The sequence below is a fragment of the Polyodon spathula genome, chromosome 10, assembly GCF_017654505.1.
Source record: "Polyodon spathula isolate WHYD16114869_AA chromosome 10, ASM1765450v1, whole genome shotgun sequence".
NCBI classification, from domain to species: Eukaryota; Metazoa; Chordata; class Actinopteri; order Acipenseriformes; family Polyodontidae; genus Polyodon; species Polyodon spathula.
In genome coordinates this window covers 6,633,473-6,646,586 of record NC_054543.1, presented here as the reverse complement: position 1 = coordinate 6,646,586, position 13,114 = coordinate 6,633,473, and the positions used below count along the sequence as shown (strand labels likewise).

At 38.7% G+C, this 13,114-nt stretch overlaps 1 protein-coding gene across 7 annotated transcripts in view; it reads left to right on the top strand.

Annotated features, from left to right (window-relative positions):
* LOC121321997 (pleckstrin homology domain-containing family A member 1-like) overlaps window positions 1–13,114 on the top strand; it is a 37,067-nt gene that overhangs the window by 10,625 nt on the left and 13,328 nt on the right. For all 7 annotated transcript variants that reach the window (XM_041261403.1, XM_041261404.1, XM_041261401.1 and 4 more), the window contains exons 2-5: window positions 2,406–2,566; window positions 7,180–7,236; window positions 8,231–8,276; window positions 12,948–13,045. In XM_041261403.1, coding sequence (XP_041117337.1) covers window positions 2,426–2,566; window positions 7,180–7,236; window positions 8,231–8,276; window positions 12,948–13,045 — 342 coding nt within the window. In that variant the 5' untranslated portion in view covers window positions 2,406–2,425. The remainder of the gene's footprint in view (window positions 1–2,405; window positions 2,567–7,179; window positions 7,237–8,230; window positions 8,277–12,947; window positions 13,046–13,114) is intronic.

Sequence of the window (13,114 nt, the reverse complement as noted above, 5' to 3'; positions counted from 1 at the left end):
TTCATGAAGAGTACTCCTGTTCATATCCACAGACAGTGTGTTTCCTGTGGCAGCGCTTGGATAGCTGGTCTTCAGAAGACCTCGTTTTCATGAAGAGCACTCCTGTTCATATCCACAGACAGTGTGTTTCCTGTGGCAGCGCTTGGTTAAGAGTGTTCTCTACAGTTTATGCAAATGTCTTTTTAGTTTATGGTTTCTTTTGCATTTAAAAAAAAAAAAAAGTTTTATAAAGAATTAGCATTTGGAAATGTGTGCTTTTTTATGGTATTTAATGTACTTCACTGTAAAATTTAGAAGGCTGTTCTTTAATGGTAAACTCTGAAGACCTACAGTAGTTGGTTGCAGTTCTCTGTTTGATCTAAATGTGTTAACATTTTGTTTAACGTGAATTCATGTATGTATAGTAAACAAGTCCCCCTTTCTGATTGGAGTCGGAACTCAGATTAACGAGGTTTAACACTGTGTTTTACTGTGTTTTAGTTAGAAGCTGCTGAGTGGCAGTAAGTTTTAAATCTGGAGATAAGCCCTGTATGTTACACATGCATTAAATTCAGGACCACAGACTGCACAAGATCATTGTAAAAGCTTTCCCTTGATTCCATCCGAGTTAGCTGGGTGATGTAACCTCGGGCTAATGATTGGTGTGCTGTTACAGTTTCCAGGAATCTCTGGCACTGTTCGCTGAAAGGGTATTAGGGACGCAAGGGGAAACAATGTTGTACATTAGTGCCCACTAATGTGCATTATGAAGGCAAACGTATTTAAAAAGGAAGGGGAGTGTTGCAAGGTACATTTGCGGGTGGAGTGGGGGGGGTGGGGATTATGTACTGCAAGTAACATGCATACCAGAGATGCAAATAAGACTCCTAAAGCGTAGCAGTTTCTATAACAAAAGGTGTGTCTTATTAAGCTTATTGTAAAACCCGGAATGTGTCAAACTGCTATGAAATGGGAGTCTTATTTCCATCCCTGCATACCCTCATCGATGAATGCATTTTTTTTATTTTTCTTCTGGTGAAATCTACATGGAAGTACTGCATTGTATGTCTAATGGAAATGAAGACTAATTACTGTTTGCCTGATTTTTGATGATCAAATATTGTAAAATGATAGCTGATGGCAATTTCCATTATTTATAATTTTTTTGAAGTATTTATTTATGTATTTAGTTTGTTAGAGAACAGCTTATGATTTTACAGTCTTGGCTGATGCAAGCGCAGTAGAACTTTGAAGTTTTATTGCTGTACTTTTGACTCTTGACATTTATACATAAAAAAAAAAAAAAAATCAACTGTGCATGAAAAACAAGCCCATTTGTATTCATAGTGATCAAACTTGAACCAACAGAAAGTGTGGGCTGTACAGAACTGATGATGCCAGAGCAAGAGAAGGAGTTTATACTGAGAGAGCCGAGCTTTGCTTTTATGCTACGCTAAAATATTTACTGTGTTTTTTTGTTTTGTTTTATGATGGGCCAGTTTAAGTTTTTAGTAAAATCTTCTTTTTTTTCAGAATATAGTACATAAGTTATACCTAGGTAACATTTAAGATTGAAATTGGGATAATTGATGTCTTTTAGTTTGTTCACATTTGATTAACCGGGATTTAGGTGTATGTGTTGTACGGAAAGCCAACAGTCAAAAAATCCATGTTTCTAGTTCAATTACTGTACCTTTTTTTAGCAGGAGGAGAGATTTGTGCGATTTGAGCAAATGAGTAGACAATATTTTTAATGGAGTTTGTCAGGAAGATTTAGATTTTGTAAAGAAAAAAAAAAAATCTCAAAATGTGTTTTTGCATAGTGGGGGATGGATTGCAAAGCTTTTAGCTTCCAGTCTGGAATGTTGAAACAAGTTGCTACAGCTTCAGATCTGTGGTTACCAAGACCCTTGCATAAAACCTACTGTAGGGTCTTGCAGGGAGCTGTGATATTATACTGTACCTCTATTGTATGTTTGCTGCAGTATGGCTTTGCAACTTGCCACCCCTGCTACATTTGTTTTTAACAACCTTTTGAAGTGACAGTATTATACTGCAAATAATTGTACATTAATATAAATGAATACAGCAAGGCAGTATCAGAAAAACTTAAAATGGGTTCATCCAAACAATTTGAGGTAAAACTAATGCCTTCATCAGCAGTGAAAACTGTACAGGAGCTTTGAGTCGTGGGTGGAAATAAAATAAACGCACGCATGGTATTGCAATTTTTTATATTACACCAGCAAGTTAAATTAGTCCTGTTTGTTTGAACGGCTGCCAGATGTGTATAGTGGGTGGAAGAGTGAGTCACTCTGGATTAGCAGTTCTCTTCTAGGAACGGAGAGCCGCCTTTTGTTTTAGCGCTGCAGTGCTGTTTCCTGCCTCTTACTTACTTACTCTTCCCTCCTCTCTCTCCTTGGCAGTGTAATGTGCAGGCTCAGAAATGCCTTATGTGGATCGGCAGAACCGTATCTGTGGGTTCCTCGATATTGAGGAGAATGAGAACAGCGGCAAGTTCCTGCGCAGGTACTTCATACTGGACACGGAGGAAGGCAGCCTGGTCTGGTATATGGACAACCCACAGGTAAGGGAAACAGACTAGAACCCTTTTTCAACGAATGTACTATTATGCACATTGAGCGAAATTGGATCAATGTTGATACCATAAACCTGAGAGGTATAAAGGGTCAGATGTTGTTGGTCATTGTTTTTTAGTGGTTTTGGTGGCCCCTTTTGAGAGAGAGAGATATTGTGTCTAATCTAAGTCACACACACATATATATATATATATATATATATATATATATATATATATATATATATATATATATATATATATATATATATATATATATATATATATATATATATATATAATATATATATATATATATGTGTGTGGCTGGTTTCACCAATCCTGGTTGTCTAATGACTACTTTAACTTCAGGTGTCCACTATAAGTGCTAAGCATGACATGTTAAGCCAGTTTTTAAATTAATATGTTTTTTTGTTTGTTTTTTACGGTACCAGCTTTAGAAGTACTACTTTAAACATAAAGCTAGTTCTTCCATGGTACCTTAGGTACTAAAAACTGGCTTTTTATGTGTTTTTTTTTCTCTCTGTAATGTCCAAGGTGTTTTTGCTCCACTGGCAGTCTATTTGTATTTAATTTTGACAGCTTTTGCTTAAACGACTGAACGATTGCTGCTGTAGTCCTGTTAATGTGCTTCTTGCACAGTTTTATTTAAAGGAATGATACAGTCATGCACATGTAGCAAAGAGGTTTAATATGCAATCTGCTCTCCATCTGCCTGCTTAATGCATCCACCTTTCTCGCTACAGCGCAGTAAAGTGCAGTGCGTATGTCTCTGCAGCATGAAAAAACTTTATTAGATCTAGTATCCATGCCAGTCTTGGACTACATTACCTAATGTAACAGTAGGTGGTCCAGGATTACTGCTAATGAAGGTCTGCGAAACCAGGCCCTTAACTGGAGTTAATATGGAGGAATGCTTGGCACTTCCTAATGCAGGGTTATTTAGAACAATATTGTATGTGTCTGTCTGTCTCTGTTCATTCTAAATGGGTTTAAGAATTTACTTATGAATAATACAGGGTTTGTTTTGGGTGTTGATATTTTTATGTTTGGTGTGACGCAAATTCATTCCTCTGTTCTGCCATAATTCGGCTTGCGCACCTTACTCTCTGTCCAGTTAGTTTACGTTCCCTGCTAAACTGCCAGCCACCTTGTCTCGCGCTGTGCCAGACAGCCATACTCCTGACATTGCCGATGGATTTGGTTAGAGCTTATTGATAACGTGTTACCAACATGTCTACACAGATAATATTGAACAGCACAGACTTCAAAAGTAATGACCATCCTTACCATTTGGTGCTATTGAGTAAATTAAAAAAAACATGAGTAAGAGCAAAACCAGATACAAGATACATGTATAGTTAGGAGCAATAGCTGAATGCGGCAAGGTATGGAGAAGTTCAGTGCAAGTATATTTTTTGTTGCAACTTTGTTATGTGGAATGCAATAAACGAGAACCAAAACTGTTTTTTATATATTTTTTCCCTTCACTTTACACACCATGTTTTTGTTTTATTTGACGTGTTTAAAGTTATTTCAGTTTTTGTTTGCTTGTTCAGCTACAAAGAGGCAGAAGCAAAGCTCATGTTAGTACTTTATGAAAACATGTCGATGGCCACTGTACTGTGAAGAAACGTCAATGGCAAGGAATGAAAAAAAAGAATGCGCTGTCAACGTTATGTTCTATTTATTTCAGGAGTAAACAAAACAACTTTTAACTGCTATTTGCCATCCTTTTGTTTTTGTAGCTAATTCACTGGGGTAAGGTAAGGCCTACACAACATATTCTGGTCCTGCTGCTATGCTGTCTCTGCCTGTGTTCAGAGCAATATAATTACGTTTTGAAAAACGAATGAATACACTATGTAACACAATTTTTGTTCCTGGGTAGTAAGTGTTATTTCCTAATTGCTTATGCCTCAAAAGTATAGAAAATGGCTATTATTCCCCACAAACTTTGCTTTTGTGACCAGGACACTGATATTTTGAAATTAACCTATTTCCAGTGAGAAAATGGGCGAATTTGTGTCTTTTCAGAAAAAAACAACTAATGAATCCAAATTAACATGTATTTATACTAAAGTAATACAAAAATGACTGCAAAAGATTTAGAAGTGAGTAGTTTTTCGAGATTTACGATTATACTGTAAATCACTTTCAGGAATCAGCCCCCAAATGTAGTCTCCCATCATGTTCTCATTATACTGTCCTTGGTAGCGGCGTTCAAAGTCCAGTATATCCTGGTGGAAGCACTCGCCTTGCTCCTCCGAGTATGCTTCCATGTTCTCCTTGAATTTATCAAGATGAGCATCAAGGATATGGACTTTGAGGGACATCCAACAGCCCACTGTGCCGTAGTTCTTCACCAGAGTCTCAACCAGCTCCACATAGTTTTCGGCCTTGTGATTGCCCAGGAAGCCCCGAACCACTGCGACAAAGCTGTTCCAAGCCACTTTCTCCTTTACTAGTGAGCTTCTTGGGGAATTCATTGCACTCCAGGATCTTCTTTATCTGTGGTCCGACGAAGACACCGGCTTTGACCTTTGCCTCAGACAGCTTAGGGAAGAAGTCTTGAAGGTACTTGAAGGCTGCCGACTCCTTATCTAGAGCTCTGACAAATTGTTTCATAAGGCCCAATTTGATGTGCAGTGGTGGCATCAGCACCTTCCGGGGGTCCACCAGTGGCTCCCACTTGACGTTGTTCCTCCCCACAGAGAAATCGGTCCGCTGTGGCCAGTCCCGCCTGTGGTAGTGCGCCTTGGTGTCCCTGCTGTCCCAAAGGCAAAGATAGCAGGGAAACTTGGTAAAACTGCCTTGGAGACCCATCAGGAATGCCACCATTTTGAAGTCTCCTATGACCTCCCAGCCATACTCATCATACTTCAAGGCGTCCAGCAAGGTCTTGATGCTGTTGTAATCCTCTTTGAGGTGCACTGAGTGAGCCAGGGGAAGAGACGGGTACTTGTTACCATTATGGAGCAGCACGGCTTTGAGGCTCCTGGATGAGCTGTCAATGAAGAGGCGCCACTCATTCTGGTTACAGGCGATTCTGATTGCCTCGAACAGACTGGTCACATTGTGGCAGAAGCAGAGCCCATCTTGACGGGTGAAGAAGCTGGAAAAAGGTTGGTGACGCTTCCTCTGATCTGCGACTTGCACACTTTCATCCAACAAGTTCCACTGCTTGAGCCTAGACGTCAAAAGCTCGGCATTGGACTTGGTGAGACCAAGATCTCTAATCAAGTCGTTGAGGTCTTTTTGGTTGGGGTAGTATGGGTTTCTCTCCTCAGCTCCACCTCTGAAATTGTCATCTGGATCTACAACGTCTTCCTCGCTCTCTGACTTGCTGCTCTCTTCTAAAGATGGCTGCTCTCTCTCCGGAGGAGTGGGTACGGGGAGCTCATGGCAGTGTGGCACCGGGGCGATGGATGAAGGAAGGTCCGGATACGTGATAGCAGGTGCATTCTTGCCAGTCCGACGTTTGGAAGGGTCCACGATGCAGAAGTAGCAGTTGCTTGAGTGCTCAGTGGGTTCCGGCCAAATTCTTGGGATGGCGAACGTCATGGCTCTCTTTTCCCTTCTGTACCATCCTACAAAAATACATTTATTTCACCCATGACTAATGTGTAAGAGATTCTCGCAACACTTCTCATATATGATATTTTTTTAATAACATTGAAAATTGTAAAACATTTTAAAATTAAAAACTTTTACAATTTTAAAAATTAACAAATTTTTAACATAAAAGTCCAAGCAACAATTGTCCATCTTACCTTCCAGAGTTGTTTTGCAGTGCTCGCAGGTGAAATGAGGTGCCCAGGGTTTGTCTTGATCCCCGACAGGCATGCCGAAATATGCCTTGTAGGCCTCGCACATCTTAGCAGATGCTTCCACGGAGTACTTTTTCGCTCTTGGCTTGATAAATTGGCCGCAGACATAGCAAAATGCGTCTGCCGGATGCTTGCAGCCTCTTGATGCCATCTCAGAGAAATGCAGATATGTATCCACTTAGGCAGCTGGAACTAAACTGAACTGGTGGGCTTAAGGCCCCTGTATTTATACTACTATTTATATTACTGGAAAGTTCTAGAAGTTACTCCAAGTTTACTCAGCACTGAATTTATCTGGAATGTTCTGGAAAATAGGTACATTTCAAAATATCACTGTCCTGGTCACAAAAGCAAAGTTTTTGGGGAATAATAGCAATTTTCTATACTTTTGAGGAATAAGCAATTAGGAAATAACACTTACTACCCAGAAACCAAAAAAATAAAAAATAAAAATTGTTACACGGTGATATCCAAGTGAATATTTAAATTGAGTGACTATCCGAACATCTCATCGCAGTTGAGTAGTTAACTAAGGGCTGTTGCAGAATGCAGAACACTTTGCCTTTGCTGTATCCTGTGTTGTCCATACTGCAGCAATGTTTTTATTCATCACACTCCATATCCATGCTTTCCAGCAGCATCTCCAGCTGAGAAATGGTGGGAAGATGGCTGCTGCAAACTCCCACACCAGCTCTCTTTCTCCATGTCAGTTTTTTTCCACTTTTGTTACTTTTGAATCGACATTATTATGTCTATTTATTGTTTTTACAGAACCTGCCCACTGGAACGCACCATGTTGGAGCTCTCAAACTAACTTATATTTCTAAGGTGAGTCTGTTACGTTGTATAAGACTTGTGCATATCTTACTAAGTGGGGCGTCCTTAATAGGGCACAGTGACTTTAATAAAAGGGGACTTTCCCAGATAAACAAAAGTTGTATAAATTCTAATTGTATAATTTAAATAATTGGCAAATAGGAGAAGGTGGAAGCTTTAGGGGTACGTTAGAAACTGCTGCTCAATCTGTACTAAAAATGTATGTCAGAGCTTCAACCCAGCCACTGTCTGCAGTGGAATTCTGAGGCCATGCTTTCATTGGCCCCTACCTCCAGCTATACTGACCAATCGCTGTTAGAAATGCAAATGACAGGTCCTTTAATTGTGGAGCCTAAGGTAAATAAACACACACATCGCCTGAAGCATTCCTTCAGGGAATTTCTCTAACAATGATTATAATGTTCTTATATATGGGAAAGAGGTTTCATGTGATGGAATACAGAGATTAAATTCCAGTAACCTCAAAAATCATTTAAAAATGCACATTAGTGTTAAAGAATGATGGTCTACATCCCTTAACTGGAAAACCCATCATTTTGTAATCTTTTTAACAACCAGTTATACAGTTTATGTTGAATGTATCAATTGATATATTGCTTTGTATTTTAAATGCGTTAACTGTCTCTGCTTTCTTTAGTTTCTCAGCTTGACATCATATTGCATCCATTTGTCTGAATACAAGTTTCTCTCAAACTTACCCTTGTGCTATGTTTTAATGCATGAGATGTTTTATGTATGTCTGTCCCTGCAGAGAAATTACTGTATTGTCAACTGCTGTGTTAGTGACCTTTTTGAATCCATCCATCCATTATGCACCTGAAGGGGTGATGTACCAGTTAGTAGTGTTGTAAGTGTCATAGGTGTCCTATGCTGCTTTTGGATGTATTCTGTTCTTAAGTGCCTCCATATTTGTAAAAATGTTAATCTTTAAGAACAACTCTTGATGTCTGTAATTAACTGGAGCTCCATTTTTTTTTTCTTAAAGGTCAGCGATGCAACGAAGCAAAGACCAAAGGCAGAGTTCTGCTTTGGTAAGTCCTCGTAGGGTTTTCGTTCACACATTTACAGCAGTCAGACTCTTTTCTGTTCTGTTTCTTGCATGAGTGTTAGTCGAGATCATTTATAAAGCCAAGCTGTTTAGTTCAGCCCTCTCCAGCCTTTCGAGAAGCTGCTTACCGTGCATTTTGCAGAATAATAAATCTAAGCTGTTGGAGCACTGACAACATAAGTGTTTTAATGTGATCAAAAACTAAACCGAAAACTTATCTGCGCAGTGCCCTAAAATGATTTTCAGTCCTTACCATAAGACTAGCAACACGCCCTTGCGCAGGTATTTTTAACTAAGTGTAGTACTGTGCTAAAGTTGTATGTGGTGGGGTGGGGCGGGTGGTTGGTGCTACTTTTTTTTCCAAATACTCTTGACCTTTCAACTCCTTGTATTGTTTTATTAAAGGATGTAGGAGGGATGTACAGTATAACCACAAATCCGGATTCAAACAAAACTGCTTCAGTCTCAAAGGGCACTTTAGAACGTTAGAGCTTTTGCAAATGTAAATTAATGTAGTACACATCTGAGGATATGGCTAAACTGTTAAGCCTAGAAATGTGTGTTCTACCTGGTGTTGGTTTTTCTCTCCATTTTATATATATATATTTTTTTAAAAGTCTTGTTAATTTTCGTTGGCCATCATTACCTTGTTCTGATGTGAGCTTAAGAACAGATTTGATGGCACAATTAGAGATGCGAATATCCAAGAGCTGCTTTTTTTTTTTTTTTTTTTTTTTTTTATTTCTAAATGGGGAAGGTGGTGCCAAGTTATCACCAACCTGTGCCTTGTTTAGCATGAACAATTTATTTCTTGCATGTTCATCATCACGCTGACAACACTTTTTGTACAACAGCTTGACTTGATCACTTTTATTCTAACTCATCATTGTGTTTGTAAAACATGCTTTTTTTTTTTTTTAAGACATACTGTATGTAGTTGTTCATGTATGCACAAATTCGTACCAGGGTGACTTGGACACTACGAAACCGAAACGCTAGGTCGCCGGAACACTCAGACTAGTCCTACGTCAATAAACGACCTCTATTTTGTGGGTTTCAAGATACGACGACGGACTCTGACGTACACTTCCTTTGTGATGTCAATGGACGATAAACTCACGTGAAACCTAAAGACAATTTGTACTAAACACTTTATAGGACGCCCAGTGTCCTACGATCGCGTAGGCTCCCCTGGTGTAAGGTTTGTGTCTATAAAATATTCCTGACACGAAAGACCACGTGACAATTGTAAAGGTCTTGAAGATCACATTAGACCGCAGCTTCGTCCAGTTCGCTTTAACTTTATCACGATACCTTACACAAAGGAAAAAAATCATTGTAAAAGTGACGACTTGGAAAAATAAACACGAACCTTATACAAAAAAATACTTTTTATTTTTTTTATTTGTTTTACGCTAATTTAGTCCTGGGACGAACACAGGATTTTCATGTTCATAATTTAAATATTCATTCGGATATTCGTTCGTTTTTCAAAAAGTATTAAAAGCCATTATATTGCTCTGAAGGCAGGCTGAGACAGCATATCAGCAGGACCTTACAATATGTAACACTTTCAAGTAGAAAAATATCTCGGGAGCAAAGAATAAGTTGTGTAGGACTTGCTTTACCCCAGTGAATTAGCTCCAAAACAAAGGATGCCAAGTAGAAGTTAAATGCTGTTTTGTTTATTCCCGAAATAAAAATACTACATAAAGTTGACAACGCATTTTTATTTATTCTTCTCATTCCTTGCCATTGCTATTTATTCCTAAAGTAATAGCATGAGGTTTACTTGTGCCTTTTTGCAGCTGAACAAGCAAACGAAAACTGAAATTTAACTTTAAACACTTCAAACAAAACAAATAGCCTTGTAAAGTGAAGGGGAAAAAACTCACCATTTTGGTTCTCGTTTTACATGCCTCATAACAAAGTCACAAAAAATATATTGTATGTAGTATATACACACAAACAAACACTACATTTTCAAGAAGTTGGGTACTGTTTAAGCGGGGCATATATATATATATATATATATACATATATATATATATATATATATATATATATATCTCATATCACACCAAGCTCTTTCATTTGCCATTTTTTGAAACTATTGCGCAAATTCTGGTAAGTCGGCAAATAAATGCGAGTTATTTTTGTCATTTGGAGCAAATACAAACATCTCATTTTGTATGCAAGTACATGTCAAAAGAATCTTTGTTTGAATATTCAGATATTTGTCCCAGCATTAATTCTAGTACAGTACAATGCTTTTGGATATGTTACTGCATCCTAATACCTTATTTGTAATTCATGTGGTTTTGAACTACAGCACATTAATTGATTAGTTACAAGTGTATCAGGAATTATAAGTGTTGTATTTATCAAAACTAATACAAATCATAAAGCCAAAAGAAAAACACAAGTACTTCAAAGGGATAATGATGGCATTGCAACTGTCAATAAGATGTATGACAATTGTGGAAATCGTATGCAGTTACAGAAAACTAGTCCCATGCTTTGTCTCGTGCCTGTTTTATTACAACACGGTTTCTTCTGACTGACTAGGCTCATGTAGCACATGGCTTTTTCATAATTGCTGTATTCATTTGCTTGGCCTGTAACTCTTTTTGGGAAAGCTTCAGCTTTTTTTCTCCCCTTTTTATAGTAACACAATATAGCAAAGAGCATGATTCATGTTATAAGCATGTCACTAAAGCAAGGATGAAAGGCAAACTGAGTGATTCAAAATGAAATGGCACTCATTTTAGTTTCCGTAGAGTAGGAATTTGTCTGTTCATACCCATTTCCTGCTTTGAGTCATCCCGTTGTGTTTTTTAATGTTTGTTAATACTGAAGCAAAAATATGTGTGTGTGTGTATATATATACAGCTCTGGAAAAAAATTAAGAGACCACTGCAAAATTATCAGTTTCTCTGGTTTTACTATTTATAGGTATGTGTTTGGGTAAAATGAACATTTTTGTTTTATTCTATAAACTACTGACAACATTTCTCCAAAATTCCAAATAAAAATATTGTCATTTAGAGCATTTATTTGCAGAAAATGACAACTGGTCAAACTAACAAAAAAGATGCAGTGTTGTCAGACCTCGAATAATGCAAAGAAAATAAGTTCATATTCATTTTTAAACAACACAATACTAATGTTTTAACTTAGGAAGAGCTCAGAAATCAATATTTGGTGGAATAACCCTGATTTTCAAGCACAGCTTTCATGCGTCTTGGCATGCTCTCCAAATTCAAGCAGCTCGGCTTTGTTTGATGGCTGGTGACCATTCATCTTCCTCTTGATCACATTCCAGAGGTTTTCAGTGGGGTTCAGGTCTGGAGATTGGGCTGGCCATGACAGGGTCTTGATCTGGTGGTCCTCCATCCGCACCTTGATTGACCTGGCTGTGTGGCATGGAGTATTGTCCTGCTGGAAAAAACAATCCTCAGAGTTGGGGAACATTGTCAGAGCAGAAGGAAGCAAGTTTTCTTCCAGGACAACCTTGTACTTGGCTTGATTCATGCACCCTTCACAAAGACAAATCTGCCCGATTCCAGCCTTGCTGAAGCACACCCAGATGAGTCCAATTTTCAGCTTTGCACAACACCTGGTCTTCTAATGGTTAGAGAGGCCTACAAGCCACAGTGTCTCGCACCCACTGTGAAATGTGGTGGAGGATCGGTGATGATCTGGGGGTGCTTCAGCAAGGCTGGAATCGGGCAGCTTTGGCATGAATCAAGCCAAGTACAAGGTTGTCCTGGAAGAAAACTTGCTTCCTTCTGCTCTGACAATGTTCCCCAACTCTGAGGATTGGTTTTTCCAGCAGGACAATACTCCATGCCACACAGCCAGGTCAATCAAGGTGTGGATGGAGGACCACCAGATGAAGACCCTTTCATGGCCAGCCCAATCTCCAGACCTGAACCCCATTGAAAACCTCTGGAATATGATCAAGAGGAAGATGGATGGTCACAAGCCATCAAACAAAGCCGAGCTGCTTGAATTTTTGCGCCAGGAGATTTTTTTTTTTTGGTGTGTTTTATAGTTTTCCTGAGATTAGAGCCTCCCTTAAAAGTCCAGAGGGGATTCAAAGTTAGCATGAGCTTCAGCAAGGAACAAAAAATAAGCAACTAGCACTGGTTTGCCAAATATATTAATATGCTTTACCATACATTACTGTTCTTTACAATGCTTACCTATGCTTTACCGTTGCTTTCACTATGCTTTATTACAGTGTTCTATGCTTTTACTTTGGGAAACTTTTTATAGGGGTAGGGTTAACTGGTTTGATTCATTAGGGGTCCTTGCTTAGTCCGGTGTCAACAGTGAATTCACGATAACGATACAGCACAGTGTGTTTTAGTGGAAAAGAGTTCAATTTTACAGGCACAGCCTTTTTGTGATTTGATGTTTGCAGATTTGCAGTGTTTAAAGCCTAGTATGAAAAAATAAGCCCTGCTTTTTCACAGCCTTTCGTCTCGCTTTCCTGTGGATGAGCTGCTCGGCAACCAGTGAAGCTAATTGACAAAATCCTTAACGCGATTATTAAAAGGCTGCACTCTTTTAAACAAGTTTGCGAAGGATGACCTGATTGGAACTATTGATTTTAATTTTTTTTTCCTCCCCCTCTCCTTTTTTACAGTTATTAATGCAGGGATGAGGAAATTCTTCTTGCAAGCCAATGATCAGCAAGACCTGGTTGAGTGGGTTAATGTGCTGAACAATGCTACCAAAATCACTGTAAGTGTTCAAGCAGATCACTCCCCGTTGCGCTCCTTGAATGGTTGAAGATCTCTGCGTGGTGTTCTA